Source organism: Lipophrys pholis (genome assembly GCF_963383615.2).
Source record: "Lipophrys pholis genome assembly, chromosome: 3".
Taxonomy (NCBI): Eukaryota; Metazoa; Chordata; class Actinopteri; order Blenniiformes; family Blenniidae; genus Lipophrys; species Lipophrys pholis.
Window position 1 is genome coordinate 7119029 of NC_137627.1, and position 24650 is coordinate 7143678.

The following is a 24650-nucleotide window of genomic DNA, read 5'->3' on the forward strand; positions in this document are numbered from 1 at the left end:
AAATCCCCACCTCACCCCACCCCACCCCCTCAAATCAGAACCGAGATTCAGAGGCCACTTTATCTGGATGGACAGACGGTCCTACAGTGTGGAGCAGCAGGGACGCTCTGAGACTGTGTGTGTGTGTGTGTGTGTGTGTGTGTGTGTGTGTGTGTGTGTGTGTGTGTGTGTGTGTGTGTGTGTGTGTGTGTGTGTATTTCTATATGTGTGTGATTGAACAAAGAGTCACTGAAAACCCACACACAGGCATTTTCAGTCTGTATTTGTGTGTCCATTTGTGCCACTGAATTGTTTTAATGTGGAGTACGGGCAATCATGCCGAACTTCAAGTGTGTATGTGTGTACGTGTGCGTGTGTGTGGGTGTGTGTGTGTGTGTGTGTGTGCGTGTAACATGTAATTGAGCCCTTTGAAGGTCAGAATCCCTCTGTTTCTACTCACCATTGTTGGTTGTGCATTTTTCCCCCCTTTTTTCATTTATTTTTTTTTTTTGCCTTTGTGTTTCAAAATGGCGTCTCTGTCCCCCTCCTCCCCGCTGTCTGCAGACAGAGGGGTAAAGGACGAATTTTGATCAACCAACATCGATACACAAGACAACCTCAAACAGCCACTCCCAACCATGTGTCTGGCTTTTTTTTTTTTTTTCTTTCCTTCTTCTTCCCCTTCTACATTTATCTGTCTGTCTCTTCAGAATTGCAGCAAAGGTGATTTGAAGAGTGCAAAGATTTTAGCTCTTGTGTTTATTGCTTTGCCATTTCTAGCAGTGTCACTGGGCAGATACAGATGTGTTCCGCAGCTGGGATCAGTCTTTGTCACTTCGCGCGGTCTTTGTGCTATGAAATGCCACTAGAAACTTCCTCAAACCCGGTGATTCGTATTGATTTCTTTGTAGAGTTTGGCCTACATGTACCGGTTGCCTGATTTCTTTTTCCTTGGCTTAATTTGAAGTATGTGGGAAGCCAGGGCTTGCTAAATTACCCTCACACACTTGTGTTTAATGAGTCATCTTTGAAACTTCATTCCAGTGGGCTCCAGCGGTTTGTGCGCAGAGGTCTAATTGTATGCTAATGAACATGTGTGGATTCTAATATCTGTCTGTGTGCACAGCGACTAAAGCAAAACTGCTGTTTTGTCAGATGAAATCTGTATTTTATTGTAATTTAATTGGATTTTTTTTTTATTTTTTATTTTTTTAACCAGGCTGAATCCACCTAATGACACACTGTTTACTGTAATACAGAGTGTGGAAATGGATTGATCCTATTTACATGTGTGTGATATTGCATGTTGAAATCACTCGCTGGTCTTACTGAACGTGTCCAGAAGTTTTCAGGTATTCCGACATTCCCGTCCAGCTTCTGATTGGTTGATTGTTGCCGCTGCTGCACAGCGCAGGAGAGGAAGGGAGAAATGGCTGTTGCCTAGCAATCTGGTTGCCATAGATACCACCAGGGCTCCCTCCTAAAGAGTACACTGTTATGTACATTGAAAAGAGTGAGAGAGAGAGAGAGAGAGAGAGAGAGGAGTTATAGAGAGAACAGAAAAGACAGAGAGGGAGGGCGAGGGGAGAAAAAAAAAAGGAGAGAGAATTATAGAAGTTTGGGGGGAGAAGGAGCAGCAGGGGCACAGAGGAGTTCATTAAAAATAACATAAAGAATGGGAGGAGAGAGAGAAAACAGACAAAGAGAGAAGCAGAGCGAGAAAGAGAGAGAGTTATACAGAAAGAGGAAAAAGAAAAATCTCTTCATGATTCATCATATAGATTCCCCCAGACAGTTGGAGTGGTGAAGGCAGGGTAATATTGGAGTCTGCTTCATTTGCTATTCTGTCTTAAGATGTGGTGCTGTGGCTTGCCGGCTGGTTTCTTCTGTGGTCCCTCAGTTGTCTCGGCCATGTTTGGATAAAGCTTCCACACAACCACAACCCTCCCCTCCACCACCACCTCCACCACCGCCGCCGCCGACACCCACCCCCCAAAAAATCCATTCTCACCCACTCCATCCATCTCCTGTTGTCTGTGACTGAACATACCAGCCACTGTAAAACTCTGCCAGGAGATGAGGAGCCGAGAAACAGACACAGGAATTATTTCCGCAACCGTACAAATGGGTAAAAGGAAAATCTGGCCATACAGATGCAATCGAGATTTAATTGATGAAAACTTTGATAGATTCTTGTCAGAGTGACTGTGCTGTGACTGCGGCACAGTGACAGAGCCAACGTTCCTGTTCCAGAGTGAAAATATGGCAGTTCTCACCTTTTCGTGCATTGTTTTATTCCACACGACGTGCAGGACTGACATTCAGTACATAGTGGACCATGCGAAGTAGGGCACAATTCAAACAGTCTCAGGCACATTCGCCTCCTGATCAAAATGGGACTCAGAATTTGAATTTTAACTCTTCGCCAACAGGACACGCGTTTGTAATGGCAAAGTGGCGTTTTTGAGAGTGTGCAAATGAAAGCACATGTGTAAAGTATTGTGCACACTGGCACTTGTGTTATGCGTGTGTCATTACATGAATGATTTATACGACAGTGTGTCTGTGATTTATTTGTGTGTGCTTCTGTTTGCTAAATGTGCACATACTAGAAGATGGCTCAGTGTGTGTGTGTGTGTGTGTGTGTGTGTGTGTGTGTGTGTGTGTGTGCGTACGTGTGGGTGCGCGTCATTGCTGTGGGTCCATGTGATCACAAAGCAGCCATAGATCAAGTTTTATTATGCACCAAAACTGCCTCTGTCCTCTTTACTTTGCAATGTCATCTCTGCACGCAAGCTCACATTGCACACTCTCAAACAGCACGCGCACAAATGCATGCATCCAGCCCCACAATGCACTGGGAGTTATGCAACCTGCTGACTGGACATGAGGGAAAGTTGTGTGTCCGTGTGTGTGTGTGTGTGTGTGTGTGTGTGTGTGTGTGTGTGTGTGTGTGTGTGTGTGTGTGTGTGTGTGTGTGTGTGTGTGTGTGCGTGTGTGCGTGTGTGCATGCAGAGATGGAAGTGGGGAAAAGACAGAGGAAGAACAGAGCATGGCACTGGTGCAGGCATTAGTGTGACAACAGATGGATTGCAGGAAAGAGTTCCAATTTCCTCTTTGAGAGTAAAGCAGGCAAAAAAAAAAATGGAGAGACAGACCAAATATGGAAAGGAAAGGGAGGGGAAAAGAAAAAAAAAAAGAGAAGAAGCACAATGAAGCGCAGAGAAGAGATCGAATCAGAGGCAGAGAGAGCAGCAGCAATAATGAGAATGCATGAAAGTGCAAACAGAAAGAGGGAGGAAGAGGAGGGGAGAAAGACCGAGAGGAGGAAGGTGGAGAAAGAGAGAGGAAGGAAGCCAGTGACTTTTCATGTGTGACTGACGGTTTCCATCTGACTGCATCTCTGCCTCCTTGTCTGCATAAGAAGAAAAAAAAACAAAACTGAAAATGTCTCCTTGAGCTTTTGGGCTCGTGCGTCTGTGTGAGCACACGTGCACGCCGCTCTTTGTACTGCATGTGTTGTCCCTTTCTTCATCCATTTGTTTTATGTTAAAATATGTGCAATGTTTGCGACTTGTGACTGTAATTATGTGTGCACGTGCAGCATGGGGGTCACAGGGACTCTCATTCATCACATTAAAGGGAGCAAGTGGGGGGATGGGACCGAAACTGGACTGCAAAAGTTATTATGCAAAGGCTGGGCTGTAAATCTTTGTGTGCGCCTGTGCACTCTACTGTATGTGCGTGCTTGTGGGTGTCTTCGTCTGTGTGTGTGTGTGTGTGTGTGTGTGTGTGTGTGTGTGTGTGTGTGTGTGTGTGTGTGTGTGTGTATGTGTGTGTGTGTGTGTGTGTTCTCATTGTGTTTGTGCGTGCACGCTCCTCCAGAGAGGCTCTCCTCATTAAGCAGCGAGGCGACAGGAGTGCAGAGTGTGTGTTTTCACACACCGCTGCTCCGATACAACAAGAGCCACTTTTTTTGCCTCCTTTTCCATCTCTTCCCCCTTTGTGCTTCCTCACTTTCTTCCTATTTTTTTTTTTTCCCCCTCCTTGCCGCACCTTTGCTTCTCCCCTTTCTGCACCCCCTTGCTCTTCCTTCCATCTACACCTGCAGTGCCAGCACGTTTGTTGCATTCCTTGATTGTAAAGAGCCCCGGTACCTGCTGAAAACATTTCCTCATCACTCATTAATTCGCATCTAAAGCTCACGCTTGATTAAGCAAGTTTAGTATTTTTTATTTTTTTTTAGCTTACCTTTTGAGTATTTTATGTTTTTGACAAAAGTCAAAGGGCGCTTATTAAATAAGTTCAATCAATTTGAGCAAATGTCATGCAAATGTTATCCCTCAATATGCAAAGTCAAGAAGCCGGTACGCTGTCAGGAAAAAAAAATATATGAGGAAATTTTGAAAGTGAGGGTAGAGTGGGAGTGAGAAAAGTCAACAGGTAGGTTTATTACGTGCATGCTCGTGTGTGTGTGTGTGTGTGTGTGCGTGTGTGCGTGCGTGCGTGTGCGTGTGCATGTGCGTGGAGAGGCCAACATTATCTGCTTTGGGATGGAAGCAGCTTCCACTGTGGTTGCCCAGAGGATGAGATTATCAACCACTCAGAGTGCGGCTGTGCCATTGGTTCCATGTCAGACTCTTAGAGGGAGGTGGAAGACGAGGACAGACCGAAGATAAAGAAAGGAAACCTTTAGAGAAAGAAATGTACAGAACTAAAGAAACATCTCTGTGTATGTTTGTTTGAACTCCTTTACTTTAGTAGCCTTGAATCAGTGGTGACCTGGAGGTTGTCGAAACAAGTTGTACCTAATTCACGGGGCTTAAAACTCTTGTATGAGTGTGGCCTTCACATACTTGTGTTATTATATGAGAACAATAGTTGTACTGCAGATGCTCCAGGGGATTTTTCCTCGAGCTGTTTGCTCTTGACCAGGTCGACATTCGAAATGACAATTCATTCTCAACTGACTTACCCGGTTAATAAAATTCAGATTTGCATTTATAGTCAAAGTTGCAGAGTGAAAGATTATCTTTGTCCATTTTTGAAAAAAAATATTATCATAGTTGAAACAAGAATTAAATGACGTCAAAAATAACTATTGCAAGTAAGCCTGAAACCAGGGTTTCGCTTCTGAGATGTTCTGCAACGGTGCAGCATTCGTCCTGAATTCAACACACAAAAAAAAACACACACTCCCTTGCAGTGTTTTTTTTGGGGGGGGGAAGAATTTGTAGTCGGAACCCTAAATGCACTGAAAACACTGTATCATGAAAAGATTTATCAAAAAAAGAAGAAATACAAGAGGTTAAAAAGACAATGTGGTGGAGAAAGCGTAGGGCTTGAGGTAGCTCAGGAGGCGGAATAACAGCACGGCGTAGTGAAAGAGGAGCATGGAGTAAGAAAAGAGAGAAAATGAGACGGAGGAGAAAGAAATTATAAGGAGAGGGAGGAAGGATGGGGAAGGGTAGGTGCTGTGTGGGGTGGGGGGGGGGGGGGGGGGGGGGGGGCATTTGAGGATTCATCTCTTGCTGGATAATTCCCAGGAGGATCTCTCTCCAACACTTGAAAGCTGTGAAGTGTGCGGTTCTGCTCATACTCCTCCTGGTAATTGGAAGAGGAGCGGAGGGGAGGAAGGGGGAGGAGGGGAGGCAGTCAGGTAAAGGAGGGAGATGTGGATGAATTTTGAAAAAAAAAAAAAAAAAAGAGAGGGTGGAAATGGTGGCTGAAGCTGGTAAAATTTGGGGGGTTGATGGAGAGGAAGAAGAGGGCAAAAAGGGAAGCGTGCCCGATGGCTCCTTGCTTTCTTTGCTTCAATTTCCCTTCCTTTCATTGCGCTCGCCATATATCTCTTTTATTTTTGCTCATTAGCTCACTCCTTTTCATTCCCCCACTCTCTATCCCCATTCCCCTCCCTCCCTTTGCCGGCGATGGCGTGTCAGTGGTTGCAGGCGGCTTCTGAAACATGGCCGCGGGCGTTTAATCATTGATGGAGTTTCTTCCTCCACGCAGGCAGGCCAGCGGGCAGCCCCGACTCACTCACATGCGTCAGGACCTGCTGATTCACTCTCTAGGGTCTGCGTGCGCACACACACACACACACACACACACACGCACACACACACACACACACACACACACACAAACACACATGCAGAAATTCAAAGGCTAACAAAGGTACACGTGCACTCATAGCTATAGCGCAGATAAAAAATAATAAATTGTGTGTGTGTGTCCCACATGTGGGGCAATTCACATGCGTGCCTGTTAACACACCAGGGACTGAGGGCCAATCAGCAGCAGTAAAGTCCAAATAAAAGCAGTAAAGACAAAAGCAATTTTTTTTGATCAGAACAAAAATACAAAAGCGTGTTTGCGTTGGCTCCAGGCCTGCACGCCACATACGTCTCCTCAGCTTTATGCATCCTCCTGCTACACTCTGTAAACATCTGGCTCCGTTGTTGATTTCTTCAAAAGTAAATACACTTGTAGAATATATTTGTTGTATAAGTGTACGGATTGTCATCTCGCATCCCGGCGTTTTTGATCGAGTCTATTTTGAGCCCCTTTGTTTTTGCACAGTGGGCAATGCGCTGTTCTTTAGCTACACGAGTGGATGCAGCAACAGTCACAGCAAGTTAGGTCCAATTTGTTATACCTGGATGCCGAAAACAGTGCGGGAGGTATAGGAGGTTCCCAGGTGCTGATTTACTGTAGATTTCTTTTGTTTAGCCCAAACTTAGATAAAGGGTTAAGCATCCCTACATTGGATGACTTGCAGGACTCATGCTGTGACTTTTTATAAATTAACTTTGCATGATGAAAAGTTTAATACCTGTTGACTTTTAACAACAATTTGTGTGTTACAAGTTAATTTGTTAAGATGATGTACTGAAACACCCCCCGAAATTTCTTGCAGTGGTTCACTCTCTTCCATCACAGTGACACTATGTCCCTGGTTTGAGTTTGGACTTGTGGACCTTTCTTTCTTTGGGGTGTTTGCACGTTCTCCCTGTGCGCGAATCTAAAACCATGCCCACACTCCAAAAAGTTTTTTTATTTTTTTTATTTTGGTGATTTGTATAGATTTGCCCAGAGGGGAGTGTTTGTGATTATCTGTTTCTCTCTGGTTGGCTCTGTGACGGCCTGGTGACCTTTGCAGGATGTATTGAGCCAAACTCTATTTTGGATAAAGTGGTATAGAAGATGGATCAATTTCTTCTGACCTGCAGGACCGATCCTGCACAGAGTTTATGGTGCAAATGACTTCCAGAACGTTACTACTCAAATAATATCACTCTTAACTGAATTGGCGGGAATTTGTCACATTCACAAGGCGACAATATCAAACAAACAGTTTGAGCCAACGTCATAGATATACTACCAGACTTTAATTTCCATGGCAACTGTAAACATGTTATGATAATTTGAATTTGAGTAGCTTCATACGGAATTTTTTACATGGAAGTGTTCACTGTTGGGTTATCTCGATCCATTGTGTTCCTTTGCGTCCTTAAATAAGTTTAAAAAGTCAGTGTTTACGTTTTGTTTGACATGGTACACGTTAGTCAGGAACCTCCACCATGAATCCGTCTTTCGAAAGTTCTCTCTCAGTATGTTTAGTCTCATGCCTCACTGCATTGCTTCTGTCATGATCACTGGGGCCACAAGGGGTCGCCATAATTCAAAAGAACTGGCATTTTATTTTTTCACTGATTCTTCTGAAGTACATTCAGTAGTTTAAATAAAGCAGCATTAAATGCAACTAGACACGATTGTAAAAATGCACCAATTGCATTATTGTGATTCCTTTAGCAAAAGAAAGAACAATAGACGTTGATGGCCTGGGACTGTTTGGTGGCATCACACATATTTCTCTGACTCCATCTCTAAAAAGTGTAAATATATTGTAGAAAGTTTTGTGACCCTTTATTGAGCAACTGACCATATTTGGTAACTTTCACATTTCTAACTTGTCTTCCAAACTTGGATGAGTTTGAGTTGATGTCAGAAGACTGGGCTGTTTGCGTCGGGTTTTTAGAATCTGTGTTAATAATGATAAAAGATGTTTTAAACTTCTCTGGTGTTGACATAAAGTCCTCCTACTCCCAGTTAGCGCATCGTATTTATGCACAATAGATACGTTTTTGTTTAGTCAGCACCTTTTATATGGCACAATATATTCATCATGAACAGCCTGTAAATTGTTCATATATACATCTTTAACTTGTCATTGTGTCCAGATGCCAACTCAAAGCACTGTTGAAGCAGCTAACATTCTGGCAATGTCATTTCTACAGTCTTAAAGAAAGGCGGACAATATTTTGGTAATAATGATATATCCTGATAATCTCCCTCTACCTCTCTAGTGTGTATACAGAATTTATTAACACTTTATCATGGCAACAATGCGATTCACAAAAGACCACAATGCCTGAATGATGAGTTTAATTAAAGGGCAAAAAATAGGTCAGTACATATCTTTTCACTGCACATCTCACCTAATAATGTGCAGGTAATTCCTTTTCTTTCCTTTTTTCTTTTCTTCCCTCCATTAAATCTCATCTTTTGAAAAAGCTGACACCAGCACAATCTCATAATATCATCACTTGAGAGAAAGATTATTAAGTATTATGAGGATGGGGGACTTAGTGTGGAAAAAGTATCACGTGAATATTAGTAAGCATCTGTTGTTTTTTTTATCTCCCGTACTGAAATTTCTTGTTTACTTGCTCAATGGGAACGAACACAGTTGATTTCTAGTGACGGTCGGTACCTCAGAATAGACGATACTGGTATAATGTTACTGCACCACTTGTGAAAGTACGCAGCTCGGCTCCAAAGTCTGATGCGGTTTGCACAATACAGACGACAGCCTCTTGCTTGTGGTTTTGTCTCAGTGTAACCCTGTTGAATCCTGCAGCAGCAGGTAGAGCTCATCATTCCCCTCCCCTTCCCCGTTCTGTCGGTCTGTCTCTCATCCTGATCAAGAGAGAGCCTTTCTCTCTCTTTTTCTTTTTTTTTATTATTTTATTTCTCTGAGGATTAAAGCCAGACTCTGTCGAGTAGAAACCCAATCTCTCCCTCTCACTCCTCCTCCTCTTCCTTCCCTATTCTCACCATCAAATTCCATCAAATTCACCCCCCCCTTCCGGCCAAAGCTAGACTCCACCCTGAAAATGGATGGATTAATGACCTCTCTGTCTCTCATGTGAGCCTACATGCACAACATCACCTAAAGCGTTGTCTGTCTGCGTGCCGCTGTGCACTTTCTTCTTTCTTTTCCTGCAGGATGAATGGTTTTCTGCGAGTGTAGGAGTTTGGAGGGTACCTGTGTAATCCGTTTCTATTGTGTTGGTATTTGCTCCGTCCTGTCGGGTGGTGACTCATTGTGAGGGTTGCCATCCACTGCATTACATCTTCGAGAAGAAAGCCTCCATACAAACTAGACTGCGGTGGTTACGCGATTGCTTCCATTAAAGTGATTATGCAATCAACGGCAGTGAGACAGACAGACAAGAGACGGAGGGGGGTAGATGTGAGACACACACACACACACGCACACACACACACACACACACACACACACACACACACACACACACACACACACACACACACACACACACACACACACTCGGATTTGCACGTATATACACAGCAGTGTGGCAGGGAATTTCTCTCTTGTTAATAATTATTATGAAATGGCTTCACACGGAGCACTTGCCTTTCCGTGCTCAGCGTGAGGGCAGGTCTGTCCCAGCAACTTTCCACTGCACGCACACGTACCCACACTGCTTGTTACTTTTTCTTTCTTCAGTTCTTCCTCTCCCCCTCCTCCTCCATCCCCTCCACTCCTGACAATATTTACCAGACCCCGGAGGCTCCCAGCGGACGTTCCTTTCTATGCACCTCTCCCCCCCCTCCCGAACGCTTCCTGGGTGAACTGGGGTTTGGAGAGTCCCGGGCTTCAGCTGTGGCCTTGTATTCAGCAAAGCAAACAAATAAATGGGGAGCAGCAGGGACTTGGATGCATGTCTTCCTTCTTCTTTTCTTCATATCCCAACATTTTATCTCTAATCACCCTCTCTCTGTCGATGCACTCCTCAGCACATCTCTGTGATGGCTGCCTTGTTGATCTTCCGGGGACTTTTATAGTCTTCCTCTCTTCAATCTGTCTCACTGTTGTGAGGCCGATGCGGCTTCTTCACTCCAGGGCAACGTTTCATAAGTCTGACTTATGAGTTTACACTCTACTCTTCACCCCTTTCTCCCAAGAGTCCACTCGGTAGAAAGGTAAAGCCACACGTGTTCTTACCTCTTTGTTTTTGTCTTTTCTCCTCACAGCCAAGAAAGCACCAGACGGCTCAGTCATTGCAAATGGCTACTGCGATTTCTGCCTCGGGGGCTCAAAGAAGACGGGCTGTCCCGAAGACCTTATCTCCTGTGCGGACTGTGGACGCTCAGGTAGGGCACCGCTGAAAGGAGTGATTGGCCGGAGGAAGGCAGTGCTCTGTTGATGCACATTTCTGGAATGTTTTTTTTTATAAGGAAATTGCAAGTTTTCTTCGAAAAGTGTAAATTGGATGGACCATACCAGCGTTTCTGTTTCAGCCCATCTTAATACAAATCTTGTACAGTGTATTATTAGTTCTTTGATGTAATGTTGAGGTTTAGTCAAGGCGGCCATTGGTTGCCTTGATTACACTTCAGTATGAAAATCAACTTGCAGAGACCACAGTGATAGCCCAAACCTTCAAAACATGCACATGAAGAAAAACCCAAAAAGTTACTATTAACAGTACAACTGATGTCTGAAGTTTGAACTGTTTAACAGTTGAGACATTCGTGTGAGAAAAAAAATATTGAAAGAGGCCAATAATGTGTGCTTTTTCTTTCTTATATCTAATATGAAGAGAAATGTACAAAAGTTAAACCAAATATGAGTGTTGTTATTTTCCTGGTGCCATGTGTGCTAACCTGAACAATATTCAGGGCAGGAGCTGCAGTATCTCAATCGAATAGAACTAAATCATGTAAAACTACATCCATCCATGGTTCCCAACCTGGGGATCGGGGATTCTCTTTGGTAATGTCGGTTCAAAATTAGGTTTGCACATGTCAGGGAAATCTACAGGATGACTGACGAAGGAATCTACTGCGGCTGTACAATATAGAGCAAATTTACTTTGTGGGTGACCTGAAGAGGGGCAATATGTAGAGTATGTATTACAAAAGACTTACGGAAGTTACACTTAAAAAAAATAAAATAGTTGGACCATCTTAACTGAATTGCTTTAATTGGTAAAATCTAAATAAATCACATTGATTCATTTTGATGTTACCAACTGAAGCAATTCAGTAAATTTGGTCCAACTAGTTTCTATTTTCCTTGTAAGTTGCTCTGTTAAAATATTGGACCAATCAGATGGAGCCATATTGCCCTGGATGCAAGACCCCAAGGTCACAAAGAGAATAAATTAGGGGCAAGAGAAGGAGCACCTTTAACAGAGCGTCAATAAGAAATTAACAACATGTACTTTTACATCTATCAACTTCTGTTTAAGTATTCATTGCAATTCATTTCATTACTCACAATACTTGTCAAGATTAGTGCGTATTGTGCGAACATAGAAACTACCCATTGCTTTTACTTTCAAGGCATTCGGTTTTTGTGTGTTGGTGACAGTGGCTGTTCTCTGCTGGAGTTGGCTTCACTGCAATCTTTTAGAACTTCAGACATCATAAAGGGGCGTGCAGCATTTCTTAGAGCCATTCAGGGGGGTTAAAAAAACCCCGAATGGGAACCTCGGACTTACATTAACAATGCTGCACCCTCATTTTATGACACCAAAAGAATGATTAAACGAGCTCTTATCTGAATTGAGAGTACGAACACATTCCTTCTGGGACTTTATGGAATTTTCACAAAAATAGGGCACATGCGAGGTTGACATTTGAGTGGAAATTTCCTCAGTATATTCTTGGGCTGTTGTGTTAATCGCTGTGTCAGAATGAGAAAAACTACATGTTCATCAATCCTTTTCGACACATTTTTTTTTTTTTTTGCTGTCTCGATTGTCTCTTTGTCAGCAAATGGCTCAATGTATACAGCATCGTTTTTTGGAACATATTATACTAAATGTGTGCTTGGAGCGTTTAACTTTGGCTCCGGTTCCTTGTGGAGTGAGAAGGGAGGGAATTGTATCATTGTCTATACTGCAACCAGCCAAGTGGGGCAGTTACATTTATGTTGGCTTTACTTTTGGGTAGTTTTAATTTAATCTACTGTCTGAGACTACATTGCTGAGCAACATTAATGCAACTTTTGGCAAACAAAAAAAGTAATTTAAAATGTGTAATGATATTCATTGTGATGTGATAACTCTTGATGAAGTCGTTGCAAGTTGAATACTGATGGAAATGAATGGCAAACAATGGCTGTCTGAAAATCAAAACAACTCAACAAACAAAACTAAACGCATTGTTATGTCCTTTGGGAAACTGTCTGTAATGTAAATTGTTCTAAGAGACTTTTCACACATTTACCAACACATATAAACAAGGAGTTGTTTACATTTGTACAAGTTGAATTCACTTGTCAAAGGAGTCACAGTCAATAATGACAGGCATAATAAATGATGGATTTTCTTACGAGGTATAATGAAGAATAAACATAACTGGGGGGGAAAAGAACTCGATCTTGGCAGAAAACCTCAAGTCGGGAGTGAAAGTGAGATAACTAGAAATACCAAATCAATGTATTTGGTTGTGGCAGCTTGTGTACACATGCACTGGTACAGTAGGATTTTTAAAAAAAAAATGAGACATTTAATGTGTTCATTTTCACTCAACACAAATCTCTTCTTTGTAGTTCATACAGGCAGATTTATTGGCACTGACATGTGAATGATCCATCTTGGTTTGACCTTCTCGTCTGGCCAAAAAACACACGATTGTTGAGAGTGTTATGTGCTGCACACTTTACAGTTTTAGCTGCTTGTGCATCTGCCAAGTGTGATTTCATAAAACTTTGTCTGATTCTTCCTTCGCAAGTGTATCCCATTGTAACAAGGACAATACAAGAGTTTGTGAGAGACTGTTTTTACCATTAGTGTGTCTTTTGGTTGTGAATTGCAAGCAGTATTTGTTTTATTTGTTCTTACAATGGTTGTATAATTTATTTATTTATTTTTCCATCCAAAGCTTTGGTATGGGATGTGTTTGTACCTTCTGGTCATACATTACAGTGTATGTGGTGTGTACTTATTTGATTGCATGTACTGTATTTACATAAATATACTTTTTTTTTCCCCCTCCCACATGTTCATTTTTTGAAAAATAAAAGAAGAGAATAAAAAAAAGATCCATGTGATTTGTAGTTAATGGGCTAATGCATGCAAAACACTGGTATGGTCCTGTCACAGAGCAGACAGATAAAGGCCAGGGAGTGAGGCTGACGTAATAAATCGTTTACAGTTGTAAGCAAGTAACAGGGAAAACTAAAACAAAGAATCTTATTTGAAATACTAGAGAGCTGGATTTAAGGAAAAAATATTTTTTGTCAATAATTGGCGGCACTATGAAGTGAATTTGAGTTATTTTTTGGACAGTTTTTGAGGCAAAATGAACACGAGGCCTAGCAGTTTTCCATAAATGTACATTATTACTGTCAAATATTATACTCCCCTCCTAAAATTCTACTTTGACAAAAGCTTTCAAACCTCCAGACTTTCAGAAACCACAAGAACCAAGCAGATTGATAGACGGATAAACATAGTGAATGAACGTCCTCACAACACAGACAGCTATAGTGAAGAGAAACAACAACAAAAAAAAAAAAAAAACGAGTGGCCATGTGCTTGTGTGTATGTGTGTGGGTGTTTGCGTGTGTGTGTGTGTGCGTGCGTATGTGTGTGTGCACCCAGGCCACCCGTCCTGTCTGCAGTTCACAGTGAACATGACGGCTGCGGTGAGGACTTATCGCTGGCAGTGCATCGAGTGCAAGTCCTGCAGCCTGTGTGGCACCTCTGAGAACGACGTAGGCGCTCACTTTCTACTACATGTTAACCTTTCAACACATGTGGCTGCGCACACACACGCACGCGCACACACACACGCACACACACACACACACACACACACACACACACACACACACACACACACACACACACACACACACACACACACACACACACACACACACACACACACACACACACACAGTACTGTACTGTGCGAGACGGACAGAGTGCGGCAGGGGTGACCGGTGTCTAAAATTAATTGTCACCACGGTCTATGTGGATTTTATGTTTTTGACCAACAAAAATGTATGCCAATCATCCAGAATCTGTGTTGTTACGTCAGGATAAAAAATAAAATAAAACTACGATGTGTTTAGACTCACGGTTGCTAAGAAACTTCTCTTTATTTAGCACGTTAACCTGTTTTCTCTTACCAAGCTGTCTAAAATACTACAGACTGACAAACCTTTAAGTTGTGCAGGTTGCGTTAGAATAGCTTTGGAAAGTGTTGATTTACATAAAAGTGTTGTTTGGCCTTTTATTTATTTTTTAAGATGCATAAATGGTTAATGATCATGATTAAATTATTTGCCAATAGATAGTTTTTATAATAATAAAAGAATAATAAAATGTGAGGCTGTATTGTGCATCCGTCAAACACAAATTTTATTCCAAGTTTAATTAAGAAACTTATAAAAGGTTTTGAACAGGAACTAAAAAGCGAACCTGGTTCTGCTCACTTCTACTTCATTTACCTTTATCTAGGGTTTAGAACTCATTCCTGCAGCATTCACAAATTTCAGTTATGGATTTGCAATTTGATCACATTTAAATGATTTGAATTCTGTTTTGTAGAAGGCACAACTGGGATGAAACAAGTTTAAATCCAAGAAAGACAAAAAAACCTATTTAAACAGACTGACACTGTAATGCTGATTTTAAATGCAGTCTACCTGAAGTAACTCAGTATTCATAGTATTCAACACAACAGAATTAGCACCGCAAAACTGAACACAAAATGTTCGTGACACCCCCCCCCCTCAACCGCTTATTTAATGTGCGTACACACGATCAATACTTTAAATCACCTCACACGTGACTTTCTGTTGTTGTGTCGGGCTTCGATTGCAGGCCTGTATCTGTAACAATAACATGTGCTACGCTCTTCTGTTTCAGGACCAGCTGCTGTTCTGTGATGATTGTGACAGAGGCTACCACATGTACTGCCTGAGCCCCCCCATGTCTGAACCACCGGAGGGTACGTGTCTCTTGCCACCATGGACTTCTGGTCATTTATGCGTTTGTGCATGAGCAAACGGCTCACGTTTTCCATCAACACAATCCTAAATGGACGTTGTTCCGTATAGACGTGTTTGTGCGATTTGACTTGTGAGACCTTGTGTTTGTCTGGTGACTCTATTTTTAGATGGGATCCTCATCAGTCCTCGTTTTTAATTGAATTGCAGAGCTAGATGGGAGAATCAGGATTTGAGGAGTCCTCATGAGCTCAGACCTGCATTTAGTCCGCTTGCACAACACACACAGCAACGACTCATCCGAGAGCGTTTTGGGTGTCAGTGCAGACTTATGTAACCATCTGTACTGTAGGTGGGGGAGAGACACAGTGAGGAGAGTGAAACCAGCGGTCAGATGGGTTGGGTTTTTCTTTTTTCCCCCTGAGTTTGTTGTGGGTAAAAAAAAAATGTCGCAGCCCCCGGGTCTGTGCAGCTCTTTGTTGAAGCATTCTAATCTGAACGTACCAGGCTGAAAGCGGCCCGATGCAGCGCTCGTGGTCGCACAAATGGAGCAGGTACATCTATTTAAATCTGTCATTTGCCATATAAGATGGCGGCCTCGGGGTGTTTGACAGCGTTGTCATGGAAATGAGTAGTAGAAAGATAATCTGTTTCCATGGCAAAAGTGTCACTTGGCTGAACATACAGTAAGCGGTGCCACTTGTGTTCAACACTCACTAACAGTGTCAAGCTTTGCCCACACATGCAATGCTTTTTCCTTTACAAGAATTTTTTTATTTATTTTTTTTCCTTTCCCAGGAGTAGCCAGTTATTTCTGGTCCGCGCTCTCGCGGATCCTGTCACACCAGTGGTGAAACGTATATTATGTTTAAAAAAATAAAATAAAAAAAAAGAGTTTCTGCACCATGCTTATGCTCATAAAAACACCTTTAGGCAAGATCCACACTCACTTTGAAGTATTAAGGTTGAGAGGTACATTTTAGCATCTGTCTCAAGTTGATGTTTAATTAATGTCACAAATCCTGTGCCAAAATCCAAACTAGTTGTCAAATCCCCGGCATCCACAAACCACAGGCGCAGCATGTGGCGCTTTAACATGGGGCTTTAATTTACAGTGTTACTTAACGCTCTGTGTGAAATGAGGGATTAATCCACAAGGCTTTACAATAGCAGTGATTGAACTTCCGATCCATGATGTGTTCTGTGTGTGTGTGTGTGTGTGTGTGTGTGTGTGTGTGTGTGTGTGTGTGTGTGTGTGTGTGTGTGTGTGTGTGTGTGTGTTGTACAGGGAGTTGGAGCTGTCATCTGTGTCTGAGACAACTGAAGGAGAAGGCCTCAGCCTACATCACCCTCACTTAATCTGCGGAGCTGCGCCTCGTTTCCTCGTGGGCCTTCATCTCCTCCCAGACCACCTCTCCACCGCCCCCTCTTTGTGCCTCGGTGTCCCCCCTCCCCCTTCCCCCTTTCCCCCCTCCAATCTGTCCCTGTGACCTTTGACACGACTGAGCCCACAGTACCCTTGCTGCACCCTTCCTCCAATGTCTCTCCAGCGGCGAGCCAACCTTCATAATTTTTTGTCACTTAAACTCCCCGTTGTGTTTGACCTGAGCTGCTCCACCTCCTCCTCCTCCTCCTCCTCTCCTTCCTCCTTACATTCCAGCTCTGTCTCAACTGAGGAATTCATCAGCTGGCAATAACTTTGCTAGCAAGACACACACTCCAGCCTGCCAAGGACACTTCTGAGGCATACTACTCCACAGGAACCCTCATAAGGGCCCTCAGATGAGCCCTAATGATCTTCAGCTGCAACTCAGTCAAGTAGTGAGTGAGAATTAATAAGATGGATAGGTGTTGGGCAGAGGACAGGGCATGGAAGACCCTGGAAAACCATGGAGCAGTATGTTTCAGTGCTAGCCAACTGTGAAATAGACACCACAACCAAAATTCTCATCCACTCCCTCTGTCCTTTACTGCTTTATGGCAGAGTTTGGACGTTGAACTCTGCTCCTTTATTTGACTGCAGTCTTCAACAGGAGGGGGGGGGGGGGGGGGGGGGGTGGGATTGTACAGAATTTCCAACTGAACACTCCTACGCGCTCATAGAAATCTCCCCTCAATGGAAAAAAACGAGGAGCATCTGGTCAGGATCGCAGACCGTCTCGGACTTCGCCGGGTCCTTTCTCCTCGCGTGGAGTTTCCACAGATTACTGATGCATTTTGGGATTGACACTGACCGTTTCCACGCTCCTTGGACGAGAGGAGAGAAGGATTGTTTTTTTCCTCCAATCAGCTACAGTGTATTAAAATGAACAAAAAAAAAAACAATTTAGACTTTAGCATCTTTCACAAATCCTTTACCTGACCTTTATTCATCGTTTCCTTTACAAATCAATGACTGTGAAGCCAATGCGAGACTGAAACGCTCCTGGTGCTTGGTGTGTACTACGTGTGTGTTAAGAATGTAGGATTGAGGTGTGGAACAATTAAGATATTTTATTTTTTATTATTCCTGTTTTTTTTTTTTCTTTTTTTTTAATGTGTTTTCATTTGCATGTTGTTCAATTGTTTTGAGAGAGAAAAAAAAAAAAAAAACACTTTTAATTGAAATTGAAAAGAAAGCACACTTAATCCGCAATAATGTGTTTGTGATATAAAACTTTTTTGGCCAAACTGAGAATGGTTTAAAGTCTGTGTGCGTGTGTGTGTGTGTGTGTGTGTGTTTGTAGATCTGTGAGTTGCATCGAGCGGCAGGGAAGTTACGTGAATGTAAGGAAAGTCAGCATTTTCCTGTTTGGGCACTCTGGGGCAGAAGTGAGTCCAGTCTTGGCACTGAAATGTTTGATGAAGACAAGACGAAGAAATAGCTTGAGAAAGTTTCATGGCGGCGAGTTATGCGCCAGACTATTTCTTGGCAGGGACGGCAGGACGTCATTGTGTCCAGCGACGAAATGATTTGGCTTATAATTAACTGTGAAAAACACAAGAAGCGAGTTAGGCCGCTACCCCTTCTTTTTATATCTGCGTTAATCTTTGAGCTTTGGAGGCGCTGTTAGAGCGATCGCTTTGACTGAAGACCGTTTCTCGTCTACAAGCTTAGCTTCCCTAGAAAATATACCATTTTTATTTATTTATTTTTAATCCCAACTCTCTCAGAAATGCTGAGGCTTGTCTCGATGAGAGGTACGCTCTCCACCAAATTCAACTCAATTTACAAGCGACACCGTAGCATACATTATTTACGTCACACATCTCTTGGATGAAGCAGTTCCCATGTGCGTACCTTCGGCATCTTCAGTACATGTAAGAGATCAAATCCCAGTTAAATATCACCATAGCACAACGTCAGGGGTCATTGATTTTATGTTAGCAGATATGCTAAGCTCTTTGTTACTAGCTGAAAGCAATCCTCCTTCCAATTGCCCTTTAAAGATCAAATGCACCTTGAAGGGTGATTTTAATCATACACTAAACCTCTCGTGTAACTTAATCCACTATCTCATAGGAGATAAACAGTCACTTCACCAAAATATAGAACTAAGAAAAGTACTTTGCGTCCGTTTGATATTCATGGAGATGAAGAGGCCCAAAGATTTAAGAGTAAACAAATTAACAATGGTTTCAGGTCAAAGTAAAGTGGCAAGATGGATTTAGCAGGACACAAATCACCTCTGTGTCCTCCCTGGCGTGAGCCGACCTGAGTGAAGGAGTTCCTACTCGCTGGTGGTTCAAGTATGAATGTTGAGTTTATCACAATGGGATTAATACGCCAGCCAGGATGCACTTTTGTGCCGAAGAATTTAAAACTTTTCTATAAACTCATAGGTACATTATGTCATCCTCAACTGGTCCAACTGGACTTTTCAAATGCAACCTTAATGCTGAATGCTGGGGCGACAGCTGAAGCGGCGAGTCACGTGATTCTAACACCCCGTTTACGCGACAACGTTTCAAGTGAAAACACCGATTGTGTGGGGGTGGGGGGGGCCAGAAAAGATTCACATTTACACTGCAACGATTTTTTAAAAACAACAAAATGTCAGAAACACTGTTATTTCTATAGTTTCCATGTAGGGCTACTAGTAGTGCTGTTGGTTGTTTTTGTAACAAAACCACACACACATGCACAAGTAGAACAATACGCTATAAACATTAACAATGGCGAGTACGCGAGCATTTGTATAGACGGACTGCTGTTCGGGGTGACTCTCAACTATAAGCCCCAGGAGAATATGGACTGGGAGTCATGACACTCTGGAGGCCGCCATTGTTGTCACTGTATACGCGCGCATGTGCAGAAGAACTATTTACTACAGACGTAGCAGCATTTTCAAAAAAGTTGCATTTTCAATGGCTCTGGTCATCGTTGTCGTGTAAATAGGCACCCGAGATGCAACAACAGTTTCCCATTTTCACTTGAAAACGTTGAGTAAATGGGGCCTTGGTGGTTTTAGAAGGTCTTACCTTATTGATCTGTGAGCTTTAAGCTTGGAGACAATTGCTGTGGAAAGTGGTTTCAACCGATGGCAACTGGAAACTGCAATGTCAGCCTTCTGTGCACATTAAGGTATGAAACATGGAAAAGATTCCTATCACTTTGGTTTGAGTGACGCTTCATTCAAATGCTGCCTCATGTCTCTTGAAAGGGAAATTGCAGTCAGGTGGCCTGTAAGAATGAAGCCAAGCTACTTTTGCCATCTGAAGCGGAAGGATAGGTGCAAATACTGTGCTCCCCCGGATTCAGTGCAACTCTACTGTTGCATAAAACGACACCGGAAATGTTTCTGAATTCATATTTTGATATCGTTACTACTGCTTTTTTTAAATAATGACAAAAAAAAAAAAAGAACCTTTAACTCACATTTCTGTTTGATTCCTTGTTTAGTTATGTAAATTGTGTTTTGTTTGTTTGTTGTTTTTTTTTCACATTTTGCACAGTGTGGCTGCGTTTGCTCTTTAAGTGTGTTTACGCCTCAGTATGTGTGTGTATGTATGTGTTAGTCTATGTGTGTGTAACCAATTATGACTACTGCAAGGTCAAAAAACCAAAATGATGTGAATCTTTTCTTCCTTTCTTTTCTCAGTGGAACCAGTTGCATGGCACGTCACTGCTGCAGGATTGTAACGTTGAGTCCAGATTACAGTTGTACTTGAGGGTACACGTTTCACACGGGGCACCTGGATTGTGCGTTTTCCTTTCATGGGGTTTTCGTTTCATGTATTTGCCAACAAGAAAAACGGTGGTATCCAATCAAAAATCTTTTATTTTCATGATCCAATCAGAGCTAACGTCCCGACATGAAGTGTGCAAATAGTTTGATGGTGAAGTGAAAATGTTTAATGCTGATTGTTATATTACGAAGTGTTTGTGATCTGGATGGGCTATGATGAGGATGAGGATGAGAATGATGATGATGATGATGATGATGTCAATGGTGACTGAAAAGCCCTCATACTGGGAGCTTTGCTGGAACTTAATAGGAGAAGCTTGGTGGAGTCAAAACTAATTTTGATTGTACTATCTGGGGGGGGGGGGGGGGGGGGGGGGGGGGGGTGGAGAAGCGATGGTGGTTTGGGTGGAAGAGGGGGTGGGGGTGGGGGGTGCACATGTGAATATTAAATGAATCCGGAGCCTTCCCTTTGTACAAAATGGATGAAACAAACTGAGGTGAAGGTTGGCCACACCGGGAACCTCGGGGCCCGTAGTCCATGCCATTACCTAACCCCCACCCCCCCAACCTCAGTGTTTTGGCTGTTGGAGCGGTGGCTCAGTCAGAGGGCCGAGAATTCGACATCTCTTGTAAATTGTCGTTCTGTGATCTTGCTTGCACTTTTCGCCCCTTTCTGCCGCCCCCCCCCCCCCCACCCGAAAAAAAGACAAGACTCTAATTGTAAGTATGTGTGGGTGTGAGTGCGATTTGCACTTTTTTAAATTTTTTTATTTTTTATAATTTTGAATCTTTGCATATTTTTTTTTCTTCCTTTTCAATGTGATTGTCTGTGGTAAGTGACACTGTATGGAGATGAAGATCTTAATTTGTATTTTTTACCTCGGGAGGGAGATGAAATCTTTTTTGGACATTTTTTTAAAGCCCCCCCCCCCCCCCTCCCCTTCTCCTCCTCCTCTGTCTGGTACCTGGGAATGCTTTGAAATGTGGACTGTGACCGCATTGCTGTCATCACTGCTGTCAGTCATTCTCTGTGAATTCATTCGGCTTTCTCAATTTACCTGGTTTTTTCTCTCTTCCCTCGACTCATTTTTTTTCCATTAAAAAAGATGAGATTGAAAAATGAGCTCTACCTTTGGCGTTGTCATTATGTGTTTGTGTGAGCGTGTGCTCGTACATTATTTCTAGTTCCCGTGGTGTAAATCACTGAATATCTGTGTGTGTGTGTTTTTGGACGGCAGTCTGTCTTGTCTGTCTGCTCGTCTGTTGGTCTGAATCGATGCCAACTAGGGCGGCTCACAAGTCAGTTTAGCATGTTTCTCCCTCTCAGGTGGGGATGACTCGTCCACGCCGTCCTTTTCTCTCATGCAGTCATATTGCGGGATGGTAGACGAGGCCATTTCTTTTCTCCGCTCACTGTGCAGATTACAATCTATCAAAGCAGCGCACTCAAAGTCAGCGTTAAAACCCAGAAAACCTAATTACCATTTCCAATTTAAACCGAGCACCTTTCAGCTAAAACATACTTAGTCAAACCCTTATTTGTGCAGCACAATCTAAATACATTTTAACCCATTCATGTGCTTGAAAAATGACAATGAATTGACAAAAGATTAAGAAATGCCATTGTTTTGCCTTTAAAGCTGGCATGAAAAACTGGGAAATAGGGGGACAAAAGAGCCCCATTGTCACCCACAATTGTTTTCAAGCAGCACTGCAGGAAAGAATACACTTTGCTATTCAGGGCAGGTATACAGTTTTGCTATTTGTGATGTATTTCTGGAGATGAGACATTCATCATAGCTGCTGTGTCGGCCAGACCTGGCTGAGCAGCAGCGGTATACGGTGAAGTCAAGCCGATCAACAGTTCCATTTTTTTCCTTCCCTGCTTCCTTCCAGAAGACAGAAAACTAGTGCACACTTGGTTCCTTGGGGGAATATAGGTATTTTTAACAATATGCTCCGAAAAAACCAATTCCTCCATCCATCCTCTGGCAGAGCTCCAACCTTATCCAAAATCCTGCACATCACCCCCCCCCCCCCCCCCGCCCCCCCCAACCCCAGCCATCCTGTGCATACAAAAACCCACACAGAAAACGCCTGTGTGCACCCCCCCACACACACACACACACTCATACGTGTGCACACATACATGCTCACACATACTCACATACACACACAGCCTACAGCCCTCATCTTCTTATGAGCTTCATTACTCTGACCCCAGTCTCCCTTTCATATCTCTGAGGGTGTTTATACTGTGTGTGTGTGTGTGTGTGTGTGTGTGTGTGTGTGTGTGTGTGTGTGTGTGTGTGTGTGTGTGTGTGTGTGTTAATACCCAGTAGAATGTGTGTATGTATGTTTTTTAGGCCCACAGTAAGTAAAAATATGTGTGTGTGTGTGTGTGTGTGTGTGTGTGTGTGTGTGTGTGTGTGTGTGTGTGTGTGTGTGTGTGTATACTGTATGTCACTGTAGGGATACTGTACTGCTGCGTGTGTGTGTGTTTGTGTGTGTGTGTGTGTGTGTGTGACTTCCCAGCCAATTACCACATCTCCCAGACAGACTGAGACTGCCTCGGCCCTGCCAGCCAATCGGAGAAGGGCTGCGCACTGCCGGGCCGGAGGTGGTTGCCATGGTAACCAGGAGGCCTGTTTGCATGGTAGCTGATGGAAGAGTGATGGATTACAGTAATGGGATGGAAGGAGGAAAGGAAGGAGGAAAGATGTGGAAGGAGGGAGTGAGGAAGAGAGGCAGGGGGAGGTCTGGAAAGAGGTGAGAATGAAAGTGAGAGATAGCAAAGAGTGAGAGAGAGAGAGAAGATGGGAGGAAGGTTGGGAGGGGTGAGCAGGGGTGAGGCGTGCGGGAGGGAGACAGACTCATACATAAAGATATTGGAAATGTATGAATGCATCTGAAATGAAGCGACTTAAAAAGATGAAAAAAAAAAAAAGAATGAGAGAAAATGATAAAGCGGTAGTGGGGGAGGATTGGGAGAGAGAGGGGGAAAAGATATTGAGAAATGAGGTTGAAGGGGGGGTGGGGGGTGGGGGTGGGGTGGAGGGGGGCATCTGTGGTGTGTGTGATTGAATTCCTCTCTTCCCTTCTTGTGTCTGGGCTGAGACGTGTGTCTGGCCATCTGTCCTTGGAGCAGACAGAGAGGCAAGAGCGTGGAAAGATGCAGTCTCACCTTTTTGCCTCCTCAGCAGCACTGCAGTCAGTTTTGTTCTGGAACTACTTCACCCTGCTCCCCCCCCCCCCCCATCCCCACCACCCACTCCTCCTCAAACTACAATGTGAACTCCAATATCTCAGACAACATCGTGCCTGTATATAAAAAGCGACCCGATCCACTTTGTCTTGTGCTGTGAGAGACGCGATCTTTTCAGGGCAGATTGTCCACCTTTGTGTGGACGTTCAATATTTTAGCTTAAATATGTCGAAAGCTGCACAGGTAAGCAGGACAAGAAGTTCTGATTTGGAATACTCACTTGTATGAGTATTTATTGGAGTAATTTTACACCAGTAGAATTCACACTGTAACCTAACTCTTTACTTAATATCAAAACTTGGTGCTCAGCATATTCAGGATGTGATTTCATACTGAAACATCTCCATCTTCATTTTTGGAGCCAAAATATTAAATATTCAAACAGAGCAAATTCCTGAAGTATTTAAAATTTTATAATCTTCATATACCTTCTCTTCAAACTTTGCCTTTCCACAGGTAAACTAAATCTGAACACAACTAAGTGGCTCTAAGAAGAGTACTAAGAGTAATAGTATTTGTAATTGAGCACAAGATGTCTAAGTCTGGCCCCAGTGTTAAAATTTAAATGTTCTCTCTTGTTACTGGTCCTAAAATATTGTACATTTTGGCAAAAATTTCTGCTTTTAACCCATGGTGGCAACATGATTATATAGCATAAACATAAATCATGTCAACTGTTGACCACCTCAAATCCTATATTCAATTCTATGGAATGCAAATATCATGACCCATGAAATGTATAACCGTAGTAAATCAACTAACGCAACAAATTAAATAAGGAAAATATTTTATATACATCAGGAGCTATGAATGACAAAGAAAAGTCACTGTACATGTTACTGTTGACCTCAACATGACATTTTAGTTATAAATGAATGGATGGATGGATGGATGGATGGATGGATGGATGGATGGATGGATGGATGGATGGATGGATGAAAATCAGATGAGGGTT

At 42.9% G+C, this 24650-nt stretch overlaps 1 protein-coding gene across 1 annotated transcript in view; it reads left to right on the plus strand.

Annotated features, from left to right (window-relative positions):
* Nucleotides 1-17929, plus strand: part of dpf1 (double PHD fingers 1) — a gene marked incomplete at its 5' end in the record, with an annotated part of 49768 nt that extends 31839 nt beyond the window's left edge. The window contains 4 exon segments of the mRNA XM_080460205.1: nucleotides 10327-10446; nucleotides 13908-14020; nucleotides 15183-15264; nucleotides 16551-17929. Coding sequence (XP_080316331.1) covers nucleotides 10327-10446; nucleotides 13908-14020; nucleotides 15183-15264; nucleotides 16551-16621 — 386 coding nt within the window. The 3' untranslated portion in view covers nucleotides 16622-17929.
* Between the last annotated feature and the right edge of the window lie 6721 nt (nucleotides 17930-24650).